General features: G+C 33.2%; 1 protein-coding gene and 2 long non-coding RNA genes across 3 annotated transcripts; 2 read left to right on the top strand and 1 right to left on the bottom strand.

Moving 5' to 3' along the window:
* Positions 1-4,679: 4,679 nt before the first annotated feature.
* LOC148176739 (uncharacterized) lies at positions 4,680-5,028 on the top strand. The gene is made up of 3 exons (XR_015769768.1): positions 4,680-4,770; positions 4,821-4,901; positions 4,956-5,028. It is a non-coding gene; the product is annotated as an uncharacterized LOC148176739 (long non-coding RNA).
* Positions 5,029-5,695: 667 nt separating this feature from the next.
* Positions 5,696-12,433, top strand: LOC148176738 (uncharacterized). Its single transcript, XM_088032798.1, has 12 exons — positions 5,696-5,739; positions 5,791-6,042; positions 9,208-9,456; positions 9,507-10,720; positions 10,776-10,866; positions 10,923-10,999; positions 11,068-11,202; positions 11,256-11,524; positions 11,571-11,706; positions 11,754-11,949; positions 12,008-12,314; positions 12,360-12,433. The coding sequence occupies exons 1-11, from the start codon at positions 5,706-5,708 to the stop codon at positions 12,160-12,162; spliced, it is 2,808 nt and encodes a 935-aa protein (XP_087888924.1). The 5' UTR covers positions 5,696-5,705; the 3' UTR covers positions 12,163-12,314; positions 12,360-12,433.
* An 845-nt stretch (positions 12,434-13,278) lies between these two features.
* Positions 13,279-14,073, bottom strand: LOC148176737 (uncharacterized). Its single transcript, XR_015769763.1, has 4 exons — positions 13,675-14,073; positions 13,565-13,625; positions 13,419-13,502; positions 13,279-13,361 (listed from the first exon to the last, which is right to left on the bottom strand). It is a non-coding gene; the product is annotated as an uncharacterized LOC148176737 (long non-coding RNA).
* Between the last annotated feature and the right edge of the window lie 4,903 nt (positions 14,074-18,976).

Raw genomic sequence — 18,976 nt, 5'->3', positions numbered from 1 at the left:
TAAAAGTTACTAGTGTGATATGAATATATCCGCACAGACCTGTCAAAATTGTCTTGTCAGAAACGACCTAACCTATTCATTTTTACCATTATGCATCTTGTTTTACAGTGAATCGTCTAGATGTTTAAGACAAAAATTCAAGAATTACATTTGTATTTCAAAATAACTGTCAATTTTGACAGGTCTGTGCGGATATATTAATATCACACTAGTGACTTTTACTTTCGGAAATGGAAGTACGAAAACATCAACTTTCGGAGTCATTTAACCGTGTGGAAAATGCCACTTTCATATGGGGTCGTAGGAAAAAATATTTGAGAATATTTTGTTTCTATTAGACCACCAAATTTGATTATAAAAGATTCACATAAAATTAAATTGACACCATTCCAACTTCTTTTTTTCTTGTTTTTGGTAGGAAATAGATGTTCAATACAAACATAAAGTTAACGCAAAATTTTATTGTACGTTTATATTGTGCTTATTTTCCAATTAACGTAGCGATTTTGAAATAAATTATAAGGAAAAAAAATCACATCTGTTGTGCAATTGTTTTACAAAAATCAAGATATCTCTGAACTGCTTCAATTTAAGTATAGCACATTATACATAAAGTCACCCTTAATTTGGATGTTAAATCTGAAAATGGAAAAATATATGAGGTGTTCCATTTTAAATAAGCAAGTTGACTACTACTTCCGACATAATCAGAAGTGTCACAAATACGTGAATCTTGTCATTCGATTTGTCTTATTCGTTAATTTTTTTTCCCAAAATTTCAAATTTTCATCTTTTGTAATTTATGAGAAAAATGTCAAAACGTATATTGTCGTCTAAGCGGTAACATCCGCAAACTCAGTTGTGAAAATATTTGGAAATTATTTTTTATATTTTGGAATAGATCTAACCTTAAGCTAAGATTTGATACCTATTAATCATTGAAAAAAAAATACATACACTGCCAAAAAAACAATTTTTTTGCCCTCCTGTATAATTTTGTAAAAATTGAGATTGCGGTATATACTTTTGTAACAGGCCGCTTTTACAAAGCAGGTATAAATTGAGAATAGCGTTATTCCTTAGATAAACCCTGGAAAAGGGTTTTACAATCAGTGGTTAGTTCGTAGAATAGATAAACTTGAGTACAACCAAGATACATATAAGACTGGTACGTCAACTCCCTACTGTAAAAATGTGTCGTATTTTTGGGTCCAGATAAAACCTCACATAGATGGCGACACTCTAGCGAAGGACTGTCAGTTAATTGTCAATTTGTGATTTTGAGGTTAAGAAAATTTTGTACTAATCTTCATGTTGATTAAGGAGTAATTTTTCAAATAAATATGTAGGTGTATATTACCGAAGGAACTGTAAAAAAAGAAACATCACTGTTTAAAAGTTTAACGTGTCCACAAATGACGCACTTCTTCATTTTTAACCTTTACACTGCTCGGCCCGGAAAAATCCACAAAATAATATTTCGCTCAAACTGCTCCGAACGGATATATTCGCATTGATTGCAATGGTCAACTGCTCAAAACAAACACAGTCACAATAGCTTTTGCATCAAAATTCGCGGCTAAAAAATAATGATTTGCATGAGAAATTTTTTATTTTTTTGCAACTTTTGTGTTTTCTGATATAAACTTATCCAAAAAATGTAATAGAGAATGAATATTATGAATACATACGTAAAAATCAATCTACAAACCGTTTAGGGCCTCGTACTTATAAAAGTTGTTCGACAATTCCCTCATTATCATCCGAATCAAATATTGGCACATCATTTATCAACATTTTCTGATTTTAATAATTGCAAACCACAACGTAAACCGTCTTTGTCCGTTCATTTGACAAACACAATTAAATAAAACTTGGGGAATTTTGTTTCCAGTGTTACCAGTTTCGCTTATCTCCGGTATAGCTAACCTAGATCGAAAAAGTACTTGTAAAATTGGTCACCATTTATACCAGGAATAACCAGCGGTATAAAATTATGCCTAGGATAACTACCCCGAACTTATACAGGGTTTATACCTGATTTGTAAAAGCGGCCCTTAAAAGGTTAAACAATCCTAGTACACTCAAAAGCAAAAGAAATAAGCTTATGGACGGGATGGCTTGTAATAAGATGTATACTTTATATCAAACTTTTAGTGAGGTCCAAAGATCGATCCTGGCCCGAAATTTGGGACTGTACCCAAAAACTGTGTCGAGGAATGTACTTGATTGGGATATTTTTAAACACCAAAAGTTGCCGACATGCATGGCAGCATTTTGACAGGAACGCCAAAATTTGTAAACATTGATGAGAAATTTACATTTCGCATTGGAATAACATTAAAAACTGTTGATTTTTTCCAAAAATATGAGGTTATTGCCTTAAAAATTGAGATGGTTTTTAAATAAGTGGTTTCTTTGTTTGTTATTAACAGTGAAGTAATAGAATCTTACCGACTAGCAGTTTACTATAGTGTTTTTGAAACACGAATGTTTAATCACCTAATTAAAGGATTGAAGACGACAAGAGAAGTGATGCAATCTTAACCGAAATCTTGGCCTACTCGTCCACAATGAAGTAGTAAATTCAAAATTTTATAAATTAGCTCTTTAACCACTCTAGTTGGAAACTGTCTGATTTTACTTCATGAATGTTTGCAACCTTACTGCATTTGCGTAAATTAAGCACACATTACTAACTTTATGATGAAATGCCCTACTTATGTCAAACTCTGAAGGAATCTTCAAATTCTAGCATTGTTAAATTTTTTGCAATTAATTGTTGTCAAAGGCAAACACAACTTTTTTTGTAGTTTAAAAATAATAAGCATACATACAAATATGTTTGAGTTTAGGAGTACCTCTTCGTATTAAATGTAACGGATGTAACCTATCATTGCGAAGTCTTCAATGGCAACTTACACACCGGTCCATGTAAGAAATGACCGGTATTTCATTTTTAGTGTTTTGCCAAGTACTTTCAATTTACAGTGCCGTTTTTAAGAGCCAGTGAAGTTCAAAAATTTAAATTTGTAAGTTAGTGTAAACAAATCCATTTGACATATTGACGTTTGACACGATATCCCCCTCTTTTCCAAAACACCCCAATTAGTACCAACTTTAATGAATTTTACTAATACAATACAATACATTGGTCATTCATGTATACTCGTTAACACTAAACTGGGGGCCACACTATCAATTGGTATAACATACTTATCTCTTATTGGGTGGTGTCGAAAATCTGTACCCTCATAAAACATACAGGGTGTACCCGAATAAAGTGCAAAGATTTTAATCCCAAAATCAGACCACGCAGTTTGACATGATGGCAAAATTTTGCGTTCCGAAACGTCACCGTTTCCGAGAAAAAAATTAAAGATTAAAGTTTTATGCAAAACCCAAAAATGCAAAAAATGTCTTTATCAGAGTTCCCGTCTGTTAAACAATGATCGTGACAGAGAAATGTGGGTTTTACAGTGCCAAATTGTTCAAATTTGGATTATTTTGAGTTAGATTTTTTTTTTATTTTTTGCCAGTCGTCAAAAGTGATGTGCTGAGGCTAAAGTTTCAAAAAGTGTTTTCTTTACGAATGAAACTAAATGGGATTGTCCAATGGAGAGCATTTGATCGGTATCTTACAAACAAATAAAGATTTTTTGAAGTCCTAATTTATTTCAAACAAACTACTTTTTTTGCAATAGTTGCCTTTGAAAATGATGTTTTTAAAGCCAGTAATTAAGTAAAAGTTAAACAAGTATGATAAGAAGCGAGCGTAAACGTTTTTTGTACGAACCATTTTTATAGTCTTCGGAAAACAGTTGTTGAATTCAGTGCTATAAGTGTCGAATAACGGGTAATCCAAAGGGGTTTTGCCCCATTAAAATTTCATTTTTTTTGCAGAATTATCATCAACAAGGGTGTCTGATATTGGAGTTAAAATCTGCACTTTATTCGAGTACACCTGTTTTTGTGGAGACGAGGAAATTTTGTTGTTAAAAACGCAACTAGTAATATTTACGAGGTTTCTTTTTATTATTTTTTTAGATACCTACCTTAATTTGTAAAAGTGCACTATGTTTTCTTACTCCGCTGTGGATTCATGAACGACGATTTAGTAATCACGATTAACGATTGGCAAGTTTGATAACATTCTAAAATATCTTTGCTTCATCTCTCGGAAACTACAACAGATAGAGAGATGTGTTTTCGCCATCGTTTTTCTGGTATTTTTCGAGAAAACAACTTACATCAAAATCTCACCATAAATTGAAAACTATCGTAGTTTTTTCCAAATGTCCATAAATAACTCAGTTATGACCGATTACTGTTTGAGTAATCGCGAGAGGGCAAAGATTTAATTTTTCCAAATAAATATTTATGATCAGAACTTTGCAATTTTTTTCAGTCAATTTTTCGCTTGTTTCTAAAACAAACTTTCGTTGTTTTACAAAGGTTACAATGCCAAAGTTGTAAGATTTTAGAAATTAATAATCTGATTGCCGATTGAAAGAGACGTTTTTTGTTTCAGAATATTCTTTTCCATTTGCTTCATTATTTTCTTTAATTCCGACAGCTTTAGGCATTGCTCATTGAATCATTCCTTCCTATTTTCTTTTAGATCAAACTTCCACATTTTATTGATACTATATTATATTTTCACTTTTTCAGTTGGAATTATTTGTCCAAAGAAAATGTTTCTGTTCTTGATGCTAGCACTGAGTTCAAACTATTTTAATTGTCAAGAAATCAACTCCACTTTTCTCACAGGTTGTATTCACCAATGAAAAAAACTATTTATAAATGTGATTTTCTAAAAGATGACGATGATTGGAAGGGCTGGACTCTTCGAAACGCGTCGGACACTTTACAAGGACCTGTCACTGATCAGCGATTTTTAAGTATGAGCATGAAGTCGCAGTTCAATTTTTGACTACTATTACCAAAAATTTTAGGTTTGAAGACGATTTTCAACAACTCTATGATTTTTCACCTTCGATCGTCTTTATCTTTCTCTGTACTGTCGCCCTACAACATTAAGTTTTCGGTCATACAGAATGGAAATCATCCTGCTGATCAACGTAATTATGCAAATGATAGGGACAAATGGATTCATTATACAATATTGACAAATCATACTACACTGTGTTTGTATGAAAACCACATTTTGCTTACAAATTTTTTAAAAGACGACTTCTCGCATCTTAAAGTGGCGGCCACAGCAAACATTAATTGGACAATTCATGAATGTACAAACTTTTATTTTTTGACTAGCAAAGTTAACTTTTGGTTTTAGATCCCATAAGAACAGCTAATCTCACTTCAAAAGAACCAACGAATCTTTCATTCCCAAACTTAGAATTGACTTTATTTGCTTATCTGTGTCCTTATTGTTATTTAGAAGTGTATCGACCTGGAAAACAAAAAAAGATTCTTGATGCGACAAACAGTAACTCTTCAGTACTGTGGAAACCTCTAAAATTAGATATAATTGATGCAAGCAATATAACACTAGTCAGAGGGACAAAAAATGGGAGATATGATGGATACTGGGGTGTTGATCTAAGACGTTTCGACGAAGAAAAAAAAATGGATGTAGGTAAAAGCTATTAAAATAGATAATACTTCTAAGATTACTTAACACATCCAGTTCTTCAGATTTCGATTCCGTTGAAGACTCAAAACAAGACAATTGTGGCTGCAAAATGACCAAAGCATGTCAAGTTGACTGTACCACCGGTAAGAAACTCAACATTCTTTTAATTTTAACTTTCTACGACAATATTTCAGCTCCTCAAGTCAACTTTATTCACAAGAAGTTTTCAAATTTTACTCTCGCGCATTATTGGAACTTAATTGAAGAGTGCAAAATTAAGAAATTTGTCATCAAATTCAAAAATAAAACGTACAACACAACCAATTTTTCTTATTTTTTTGAGAATTTGGATGCTTGTACCAACTATACGATTGGAGTAGCTGCACAAACGCATCAAGACAGCATTGGAAAAGAAGTTATTGAAACCATTGAAACAACAATGAATGGTGAGTGCCTCATTTCGAGTGACCTAGGAAAGACTAATAAGTCTAGACAAAATATAAAACATTTTGGTCATCGCGGGTCTCTTTTGTTGTTTTGGGATAGATTAGGACTCTTTTTGTTCTCCTTTCTTAATAATTGTGGTCGTGTCGAAATAACCCTTTGGTCTGAAGCCTCAATTTTAAGAAAACAAAAATTTTTTATAGAATTCTTACATGCGCACTACGTTTTTTTATACAGCTGTGGATTTTACAACAACGGTTTTTAAATTACGATTTACGATTTGCAAATTTAATAACATTGACACGTTTAGTTGCTAAAATTACACGATTTTGGATTGGGAATTAGTTTGAATTTCTGCGAAAATAAGCCTCAATAAAAAATCAAATTTTTAATTCCAAAATTCAATTCACCAATTTAAAATTAAAACAGTTTTGGATTCAGCGTAAAATTCTGCGTCAAATGAGCACCAATAACTTACGTTTGCTTTCGAAATAAACTAAACATTGAATAAAAATGTTTTCACGGTGTCTTTTTGTGGTGATTTTTTCAATAAACTTTTTCGGAGCAAAATCAACGTTAAATACGTTTGAGTTTACATCAATTGAAAGAACGGCTCGAGACTTCTCAACTGGCAAAATCTCAGATCAGTAGATCAAATGGTTTAAGAGCAGCGATCGATCAAAAAACGAAAAACTCAAAAATTTTAATGTATTGAGTTGGATCTTTTTTTCGATCATCGAATTTTGGATAATTAAAAACAAATTCAAAAGAAAAAAAACGTTGACGTAAAGTGTGTCTATCAATCTGTCATACTTTCAGAGATATTGAGCATTACAAATTTCAAATTGAAAATTTACTATTCAAAAATTTATTTGGTCATAATTTAGTTTTCCGTTGTAGTATGTGAATTTTGAATAAAGATTTGGAATCTGCGTAAAATTCTGCGTAAAATAAGTCTCAAAAACGCAAATTTGCTCTAAAAATGAGCGAGATATCGACCAAAAAAATTTGACATAGTTACAGTCATATAATTTTTTTTAGAAAAAATCAAATTATCGACTTTCTAAAAAATTGCGAGAAAAACAGACTAAAACCGTATTTATGCATCTGTCGTAATTTTTGTGACATGGAGCACCAATTTACAATCAATTCACAATCTTAAAAAATGTAACCTTCCACGGCTGTGTAAAGAACATAGTGCGCATTTACAAATTTTTCAACAAAGCTTGGTCCTCTTAAAAGTGATTTATGAGAGAGCAGATAAGCAATGTGACTTTGCTACACCTCGTTACGAGCCATCCCGCCTATGAGCTCATTTCTTTTGCTGCTGACTGTACAAACATGACAATTACATCGATGTAACTCGTATTTATGTATATAGCTACCATTGCTCGTTTGGTCAAAAGATTTTACAACGACTCTGTTGTAATTATCTGAAAGGTAATTAAATTAGTGATAATAGTAGTAGGGTACTGACGGTTTCACTCTACGAGCTTGAGAAGTGACTTCGGCATAGGCGGGTTGACAATTTTTACCTATAATGACTCTAGTGATGATATATCGACATAAAACCTATAACGGAGTCACTTACTCATTGATGTACGGGAAAAATTAGACCAGTTTTGGATTGAGCGTAAGATTCTGCGTCAAATGAGCACCAATAACTTATGTTTGGTTCACACATTACCAAGTAAAAACTGTTTGAAACAGTTTTTTTGGGTGATTTTCAAAAAACTGTTTCGGAGCGACAACTCTAAATACCTTTGAGTTATACACCACCAATCGAAAGAGCAGCTTAAGATTTATAATCTGGCCAAATCTTAGACTAGTACGTCAAATAGTTACGAGTGGTGGCTTATAAATAAAAAATTTAAACATTTTTATCGATTTTTTTCTCGCAATAGGCGACCATAAAATTTTTGGGTATTTGAGAGCAAATTGTAAAGAAAAACAGCCAAAGACAAATATTGACGCAATTATGTTGTGCTGTCGATGACATTGAGCATAAAAAAAATTCGGAATTGAAAATTCACTATTCGCCACTTTAATCGGCCATATTTTAGTTACTTGTTGTAGTAGGTGGATTTTGAGTCCGCAGTCGGATTCCACTCAAAATTCTGCGTAAAATAAGCCTAAATATCGCTCCAAAAATAAATAAAAAATTGTCAGAAGAAAGTTCACATTGCTTTGTCCTAATTTTTTTTTCGAAAAACAGACTTTTAAATTCTAGAAAATTTAAGAACGAATTCTAAGCAAACGAAATGTGGAAAAAACCATGACAGAAACCACATCTTTCTATCTATCGTAGTTTCCGAGATAGAGAGCGACGGTATTTTCGAACCTCGCAAATTTGGCCCTCTGGCGATTATTATTTATTATTAATTAATATTATTCTTTGTTTCTTTTACTTTCTGTTTACATTAAATTATCATAAAGAAGATAATTGTCAATTCTAAAATCGTGGCTCATAAATCCACGGCCGTGTAAAATAACATGTGCGCAATTACAAACTCTTCAACAACAAAGCTTTCTTCGTCCCCTCAATTTTTTTTAAGATAGTGCAGATTATTATGGACCCCACCCAGTAAAAGTTTACTACAACTTTTCATCTCGCTCATTTCTTTTGCTGCTGACTGTGTAAAAATGACAATTACATCGATGTAACTTGCATTTCTATAATCGCCATTGGTGGTTCGATCAAAAGATTTGACAACAATTATCTGAAAGTTAATCAAATTGGTGGTAATAGAAGTAAGGTGATGCCGGTTTCACTCCACGACCTTGAGGAGTGACTCCGAGATAGATGTTTCTGAGGCGTTTTCACAATTTTTGAACTCATGCCGGAGTCACTCCTTACGGTCATGGAGTGAAACCGGCACTACTATACTCCTGAAACTACTTTGTATTTTGAGTTAGTGGTCATCTTAGGGTTCATCTTTGTGTTCATTTTACTCTTTCGTCAGATACTTTAATGTCGCGGCATTTGATTAATATACTCTCAGGTCAATTGGCGCCCAAGGTTTGGTGGTCCACTCAGGTGTGCTCCACTAAACACCGAGTATTGGCCACATCATCTGAGTTGGCCCCCAAACTCAATCAAGTAGTTCTGAGAATTGTGACGTGTCAACTTGTAAAACTCTTTCAAATTTCTTGTAAAATTTTTCCAGTTACGAGTGAAAACTTTGGAGATGACGCTTTTTTAAAGAAAACAGAAACTATTTTTTTTGATGGCACGGGAAATACTTACAGAAAGATTTTGCCATGCCTTAAACATGATTTGGGGAAGAATAACCAACGAAACAAATTTGGACAACGTGTTTTGAACAGTTCTTTGAATTTAGCTTGGAGTGTCTGCAGAAATTATGTCCTTCCATCAAAAAATAGCTCCAAAATTAGATACATTGTCAAGACATTACGTAAAAGCTATAAAAATTTGAGTAATTTAAATTTAAATTTTTATTTTTAGAACCGTACCCTTTTGATGTTAGCACGATTGGTCTTGGGGAAGAATCCGTAAATTTAACATTCAAACTAGACGGTGAAAAGACGACCAAATTGATTGTACTGTGCCAATTTGAATCGTCTGCGACAGAGTTTACAACAAGTTTTGGAGAAGAACCTTGCGATTTTAGAATCGACATATTGAAAGGCGAAAACGATGTTTATAACTTCAGTTTTTCTACTCCTTCTGCAACCATCAACCAAAACAATTCTTACGAGATAATTACCAAAGTAACCCTATTAAAATGTTGTGGCAATGAAACACATCCTTACAATGTGGAAGTGGCACACGATTTTTTTCCCACCACGCTCGCGACGTTTGAAGTCTGCTGCACTGAAGCCAAAAATAAAACTATTTGTACTGATACTACTCAAAATATTGCACACATCTCTCTCAAACCTCTTCGGAAATATACCATCAGTATTAGCGTTCGGACCACTGATTTTACATTGCCTTCAATTCTTCTGCCTCCATTTGAAACGAAGAGCGGTGGTACGTTTTTGACCCAACAAAATTTCCTCCTAATAGAAGTTTTAGTTCCAGTTTTGAACGGCAGTTTGACTGCACCGACGACCAACGCCACAACTGCTAATTTTACATTGTCAAAGCAAATTTTCAGTGAAATCAATGGAGAAATTATTGCTTATTCTTTGATTTTGTTAACAGAAAATATGAAACAAGAGAAAGATTTTGGATTTTGGGACGGAAGTAACGAGACGTGGCCTCTCAATGAGACACAAGTGACTCAAAATTTTTGGAATCCTTTCGGAAATGTTACAAATTTAAAGATAAACTCGTCGTTTATTATCGGATGTGGAAAACCTGAGTTTAATCAACCGTTAAAAGAGAATACTGAATATTGGTTAGTGGTGAGAGCTTTCACAAGCGCGGGCTACAAGGACAGTCCTCTTTTGCCGTTGAAAACATTGCCAGCAGTTTCAGCGCTAGAGAAGAATAGAGTGTTAATCTACGTGGGATCTGCTTCAAGTGTCTTGATATTCTTTTTGTTGCTGTTAGTGGTGTGTCTTTATTTAAAGAAAAACAAAATCCCTCAATTCAGGACTGTTGAAACAGAGCTTCTGATGAATAAATTAGAACAGTCTGAGAAGATCAAATCCTCACAGTTTAACCAGTTTTTATCTGAAAGTTTTTTAAAGAAGCTGAAACAAGAATTTGATGTAAGATTTTTGTTGCAACATTTTTTATTTTTCTAAATTTTATATTTCATTTCAGACTTTTGATGTAAAAGTAACGCAGCCTCTAACAATAGCTCTACAAGCTTCGAATATTGACAAGAATAGAAGACGAGAGGAGTATTTACCGTGTATAAAACGTCTTCGACACTTTCTATTTATTGCGATTTAATATTTTATTTTTTAGATGATTGCAACCGTGTTATCCTGAGGAATTTAGCTGGAGTTGGGAGAGGGAACTACATCAATGCCAGTTATATTGACGTAATTATTGTTTAAACTAGAAGAATTGATATCATATTTAATCATTTTTAAACCCGCTTTTCTTAAAGGGCTACAATCGCACTAAGGCTTACATAGCGGCCCAAGGACCCAAATTTAAAACAGTTAAAAGTTTTTGGAGGATGATTTGGCAGGAGAACATTGAAATCATCATAATGGTGTCAAACACTTTTGAAAACAAAGAAGTACATTTTGCTTATTTTACTATTCTCTATTTCTATCTCCATATAAATTTCAGAGAATGTGTGCAGAATACTGGCCCCCGAAAGAAAACGCAATTTACGAGTGTGGCAGAATGATAATAACATCACTCAGTCAAAACATTTTCGACTGTTATACTCGAAGGCAACTTCAAGTTTCTTATGGTGGAACTAAAAGATTGATCACTCAATTTCAAATAAAATGGGTTTCTGATTCCCAGAGGTATTTTCCTAATCACCTTTTGCCCGCCATCAAGTTTTTGCAAAAGAATGATCGAATGCGCAGTCCTATTCTTGTTCATTCTGGGTTTGTTTCTTATATTTTTTACCATTGGAACTAACTGATCTTTTAGGTACGGCGTTGGCAGAACTGGAGTTATAATCCTATGCCACTTGGCTCTACAAATGATCAAAGACAAGGGAACAGTCGATTTTTATAACTTGACTCAGAATTTAAAGCAGCAACGACTTTTCATGGTGAAAGAATTGGTAAGTTGCATTTAAAACCACAAGAAAGATGTTAATTCTAGTTATAGGAGCACTACGCTTTAGCTCACTTTACAGTCAAGGAATGTCTAATGGACCAAGAAAATCCATTCAACGAATCTGATGATAAACAACGTTTGAAACACCAATTGGAGTACGTGGATATCTTATGTGAAGATGACACAATGCTTCAAAAATTGATTCCTAAAGCAGAAAGTAAAGAGGAGTCAAGCTTGGTCGTTTCAGGTTTGTTACAAAGAGGTTACAAAGAGCTAAAATACGATTCTTTAACAAAAACATTTAGCGATTCGTTATGGATGCGACGGTAAATTCCTCGTATCACAAGAACCAACAATGGAGAATTTCGCATCGTTTTGGGTTATGGTGGCTCATGAATCCATTGAAGTCATCACATTTTTAAACAAGATAACACGTGAACATAAAAAAATACTCCAATAAGTGTTAATAATTCCTAGAGAGTTCCATTTCAAAGACATTTATACAGAGGGGCTAAAGAGGTTATAGAGCTCAATTTGGTCAAAGCAAGTCGAACATCGTACTGCTCAGTCCTCAAGTTTTCATTATTGATTTATGACGCAGTCACCAAAGAGGTATGTACACGGTGTGGTACCAAAAAACTCAACAATAAATTGCAGATTATTGTCGAAAGAAATGTTTACGTGCTTGAATTTACTGAATGGAAACAGAAGAAGTTGGTGCCCAGTTCCATTGAACATTTTGTTGCATTGGTGGATGCTGTTACAAAAATAGTTCCACCTAGACCAACTTTCATTTTGTGTAGGTGAGTACAACTGTTTGTCCTCGGTGTACTTTTTCTAGTTTTATTAACAACATTTTTCTAGTGATGGTTGCACTGCTAGTGGTTTGTTTGTTGTTGCGTCATACGTCATAGAACAGTTCAAATCCGAAGCGGAAATTGACGCCTGCAGTGCTGTTAGAGTTGCACGAAGAAGCGGCAGGACGTTTGTCGACTCAGAGGTAGTAGTACCTAAAGTTGTACGAAAAATAAGATTTTTGTTTCAGAAACAACTCAAGTTTGTGTACAAGTGTGTCACTGAATTTTGCAAAAGTATTGACAGCTACCAAACTCTAGACTTTCTTTGATTTTGTTTATAAATAAATTAATGAATAAAAATAAATGTAAATTTGTACCACTAATATTTTTGAACCGACAAAGAAAAAATTTTCATTTGTATTTAATCTTCAAGCTTAAAACAAATCCTTAAAATTATACACAGGAGAAAATCAAATCTAAGATAAACAATGTTTTGGTTAGAGTGTTTTATATTAAACAATAAACTACTAAATTAACCAAAACCGTGTTTGGTGTGCTACCTTTCAAAAATACAATAATAACAATGATTAATAAAATTAAAGCTCGTGCAAACATTTTTCATTAGCTTATTTGGTTAATCTAATACTTAATTATGTTATACTATTACATGTATGTACAAAATTATTTAACACTGAAAAATTAACTATACAACTATACATAATGGGTATTATACATATGTATGTAGATACAAAAATCTATTAACGAAAAAAAGTATTTTGGGAGAATTTCCAATTGCTTTCTAAAAGGTTTTCTAGTGTGATACCAATTGCTAGAAAAAGTGTCAATCGATTCTTCGGGCTACCTAAAAATAAATTCATTGAATTATCAAGTTGATTTAGTTTTTGAATTTTTACTGTACAATTAAAATAGGAATTTTGTTATTGAACAAACAGGCTTCCAAAGGGGGCAGTAGAGGAACAGTCACAACAAATATTGGGATGTTCTAAACAATTATTAATATTGTTAAAATATTATTACAATTTACAAAGGAAAGTAAAAACTCACCTCAGGTTTGGTTTTACTTACAAAAACACGAGTCTCAGGAAGAATTTCAGTAACTTTCCATCTGCGGAAGGAAAGAGATTTAGAACTAAATTTTCGAAAAGTCAACTTACCGAATGCCTGATTTTGTTGTTCGATGAAATTGTCAATCAGATTTTTAGAAGTCAGTTGAGAAAATAAGCTTGACAAAGTAAGCATTCTGTTACAAATTTTTATTTATTAAAAATTTATTAAAAAATTCCGTGTGTGATTTATAATTTGAATGAAATAAGTAGGTACATTGGTGAGGTCACTGACTAATTATGTCAAGGGTGTGACAAATGTCTCGTTTTTATCGTCACCAAATACATTCTATGTTTTCAGTCAGATTTTTAATCAATTTCAAGATCTGATTGGTCAAGTTTACAACCTTATAATTTATTACTTTTACAAAAAAAAAACTAAAAAATTAAAACAAATAAATACATTTTTTATTTTATACCTTTTTTAAACAATCTCCAGGTAAATTTAAGTATTTTACTTACATAATAATTTGTATAATTTAGTTAATTGACACATAAAGGTGTCCGGAAAGTCGAGCACCACCGTGATTCTGTGTCATCGGACAATGCCATAGATCATCCGAATAATGTTAAAAAAAAACAAGTTTTTAATTTTTTAAGATAATGTGATGGGTTCAAGAGCAAAAGTTGAATGCCAAAATTAACGATTTCTGTGCAATAATTTCACGTGCAAATATATTTTTTATTAATTTCGTAGAGACGTGTGCAAAAAAATAAAAAAAAAAGTTTTCAATTTTTTGAGATAATATGATGGACTGATGAGTAAAAGTTTAATGCCAAAATTAACAATTTCTGTGCAATAATTTCACGTTCAAATACAATTTTTATTATTTTTGCAAAAGCATGGTGCAAAAAAAAAACAAAAAAATTGGAAAAAATTTCGTTCGCATGGAACCATAGTTACATTACTCGTTCATAAGCCGACATAATGCCAACAATACAATCGCAACGTTTCTGTGGCTTTGAATACTGGAAATTAAAATTATTGAGAAAACAGTTCATCGATATTTCTATTTTTCTAATTTATTTTGGTCTTGCTCCAAAAACAGAGCGAGTGGAAAGTTTTTTAAATTTTTTTGGTACTCTGGTAGACCACCCAATTACCATTGAGTATAAAAATAATATTTTAATACTCATGGCAATTACTCCCTTTGAAGGTGGTGCGCCACTTTCTGGACAATTGTATGTACAAGGTGTTTATAAATGTTTCTAGGTTGGCTCTAGAATTTTTGTTATGCACTATGTTGCCGCTTTGTTTTCATAGTGAACATAACTATGTTTAACTATACAGGTGTCCCAGAACTCGTGACCAAGCGAAAATCGGCACATGCAGACAACCGTACGAAACCAAAATTTAAAAACGAAAAATGTTTCGGGCAAAAGATAATTGAATTAAGACAAAAATACAATAGACAATCACGATCACTGAACCAAGGATAGCCAGAGGTATTGTGAGGGTTTTTTTATAATTGCTAAGATACCCAAAATAGAGAGTATTGTTGCCTATTTGTCAGGCTGACATTACGGTCCTGTTGCCTAGAAAATTGAAATAACCTTTTATTTTCTCGCTATTCTACCTATGCAAAAGCTTTCGGGATTGGCTGTCAGTTTCTTGTCCTTGTTCAAATACTAGTAAGCTTAGACTAATTTGGTTTTTGAATTCGCAACCTGTATTGATGTCGGCACCTTCCCTTGCTCTCTGGGTCATAAGCTCTGGAACAACCTGTATTTAGAATTTCAATAGTTATGATTTTGTGTCTAAGTTTTTGATTTTCTGACTTCAAATCATAATTAGAACAGTTTGTTTTGTTTTTGTTTTTGTAACATTTATAAACACCTTGTACATTACTACATGCATTGAAGATGATACTACGCCTTAAGTTTCCGCTCGTTTGTCATTTTCAAGGCGTTTAACTATCACTCATTATTTTTTTCTACGACTATTTAATAATACTTATTTCCATTATTTCAACTTTTTCGATTAAGGGGATATCTAACAAACTGTAACGGTAAATTCTGCTTCAAAATTCTGCGTAAAGGAAAAATTATATGAATTATTTTAAACATCCAAACGTCAAATGTAGCATCTCCCTTCAACCCTCATTATTTGTAGACGGCACTCTTTTAGTGAGTTACCCATGGTCATTTAAGTCTCCTTACTACGGTAATAAAACCATAATTAAAAACTACTACTATGTTACCTATATTTCAAGCATGTGAATAATGAATTCATGGTTTACGACCTTCAGCCAATCATCAGTCAATCAATCATCATTTATAATTCACTGGTGCACTGAGCCAATAAAAAACCCTTGGGTGGTTGCTATGACAATTTGCATTATTTCAAATCGTCCGCGCTTATGCTAACCTATCACAGAAAAGAAGCAGCGTTACCATGGTGACAGTTGTTGATTCTCGTGATCTGATGCTGTTTACAATTTCACGTTCTAAATATAATAATTGCAGTAAACTACAGAGGGTTTTATATTAAAAAATGGATAGTGATGATAGTGATTTGGAAAATTCTACTTTTACCGAGATAACTAAAGCAGCAAAAGCAACAACGGCCGCTTTACTGCCACCTAAATCGGTGAAACTTTATGAGACTACATACAAATCTTTCATGGACTGGACAAAAAAGCAAATTCGTTTTTTGGGAGTCTGAAGTTTTGGCTTATTTTGGAGAATTGGCTGATAAGTATAAATCTTCAACACTTTGGACTCAATATTCCATGTTAAGAAGCACTCTTGAAATTCATCATAATATAAAATTGGAAAATTACGGAAAACTAACAGTAAATCGGATGGATACAAACCAAAAAAATCTAAAACATTCACTTCAAAAGAGATACGCAATTTCATCAAGAATGCAAATGACAAAATGTATTTGGCAAACACGGTACAGTTTGTAAAACCTACGTGACTAAAAATGTTACTAATGTTTTTTTTTACTTAGGTGGCATTAATTATGGGTGTCATGGGTGCCTGCTCATGCAATGAGATGAAAGAAATAAATATTTAGAACTTCTGCAATGTTAGTAACCCTACCGAACACAAAAAACAAGATAGTTCGCAAATTTACAATTACAGGTGATTTTTATGAAATAATCAAGAAATACGTTGCTCTACGCCCTCCTGATGTTGCATGCTGTTCTTTTTTTCTCAATTATCAAAATGGTCGTTGCACAAGTCAAAGAATTAGAATTAACAAGTTTGCTTCGATGGGGAGACAAATTGCCACATTTTTGGATCTTTCTAACCCTGAATTGTTAACTGGACATTCATTTAGGAGATCTTCAGCAACTTTACTTGTAAACGCAGGTGGCCTTGAAGCGACACGGAGGGTATATCGACGACTCAATGCAAATCAAATTGGATGCGGCAGAAAAAACTGTTCAGTCGATACAAAATAACTCCTTTATCAAGACATCAAAGGAGAATTTAACGATGGACATCACCACACCATCTCTAAGTATTGCAAACTATTAAAATAGATTAAAGTTAAAATATTCATTTGTAAAAATTTAATTTCACTATTTGGTCGTAGAAAAAGTATAGTATTATATTCGCAGTTATGGTCATTATTCACTCTGATGATTTACTTTACTCGCCTACGGCTCGTTTTGCAAACGTCATCCTCGTGAATAATGACTACCATAATTGCTCATATAAAGTGTCTCAAAATTAGCGAATTCCGAATTCAGAGCGCGGTAGAGGGAACCCAGTGGTGCCCGTAAATACTTAAAAAAAAATTTTTTTCGCATTTCCTTAAGAAGATGTAAGCACTTTAATTTTGCTCAATGCGACAAGATTCTAAAACTCACATCCTGACCTACCTTATGATTTCTACCTATTGGTATTGCTTAGATACGTTCGAAACCTCGGAACTGACATTGCTAAGTAATGTCAATTTTGCCACTTTTAAGCAGCTTGCTCACTAAAGAAAGACGCACATCTAACTGACGACTCAAGTTTCGTGTGCTAATTTTTGAATCGTTGCGGTAAGCGGCAAGAATTTGCTTTTCCATGTGTGAAATCATTACAATACTAGCGCGTCCAGCAACAAAACCCTCCTGGAGTTAGCTGACGCAGGGGTCAATTTCAAGTTATTTAGCGACGTCGCTAAAAGTGTTTGCGACGTAGCAACGTCAATCACATCACAGCTACCTTAGCAACGTCGCTAAATAGCGACGTCGCAAACGTCTTGAAATTGACCCCACAGTCGATTGGGCTGTCGCTCATGGTATAGGCGAGGTCTGTTATCTGATGTCTCCAAAATCAAATACGTGCCTGCGTATTCATTATTTGAATAAAAATCCATCATTTGCATCAAATTTTTAGCGGAGTGACAGATTTTGACAAAATTTATAGTTGCCTGCATCCATAGTAACAGACTAATTTCTTGCCAAGTTGTTGTTCCATTTTTTAAAAAAATTACAAAAAGTTAAGATTTGTTTACTCTCAAATAAAGCAAATTCTTCAAGAAATTGTTTTACATTATTATTATCCACAATCATCTACACCATAAATAACAATAAATACTACAATTTTTACCCTGCATTTGAAGAAAATGCAGTTCAAAGAGTACACATTCAGATCAATGTACCTTTGTGGGGAAGTCTCAAATCTTTATTTTTTTTCATATTTGAACTACTGAAGTGATTCTCTACAACGCTCTGAACTCGGAAATCGCGAATTTTGAGACACTCTGTATATGGTATATTATTTTTCACTCTAAAGTTCTCACGCAATGTTTTCGGTTGTAACATGCAACGTTGGATTTTTAATTAATAAAAATATATGTTCATATTACTTTAAAATTTAAATATGGCAAAGATTAAAGAGAATTTATGATAATGAATCTGAAATAGTTTTTAAGACAAGAAAGTAACAATATCAGTCTGTTTTCTTTCACGAGTGTAAAAAATTGGCAAATGACCAAATTTATCTTTGACATCTTTTTCAGATCCTGCAGAGATTAACAAATTTACTGTTTTAATTGTGCCACTCTTACAAGCATAATGAATTGGTAATAAGCCATTAAAGTCGGCAACATGTAATTTGACGTTCTTTTGTAATAAAATTTCTACTATTAAATATCCACCCTTATTACTAGCACAAGCATAATGAATTGGTAAAACACCCTCTTTGTCGGGGATGTTAACGTTTGCAGCTTTCTCTACTAATAGTTCGACTGTTTTAAATTCGCCACTTTTACAAGCATAATGAATTGGTAAAACACCCTCTTTGTCGGGGATGTTAACGTCTGCACCTTTCTTTACTAATAGTTCAACTGTTTTAAATTGGCTACTTTTACAAGCATAATGAATAGGTAAAACACCCTCTTTGTCGG

Source organism: Gnatocerus cornutus, chromosome 3 (assembly GCF_029298725.1).
Source record: "Gnatocerus cornutus isolate USDA-ARS CGAHR chromosome 3, icGnaCorn1.1, whole genome shotgun sequence".
NCBI lineage: Eukaryota > Metazoa > Arthropoda > Insecta > Coleoptera > Tenebrionidae > Gnatocerus > Gnatocerus cornutus.
The sequence above is the reverse complement of the archived record's forward strand: the minus strand, read 5'-3'. Positions and strand labels throughout refer to the sequence as shown.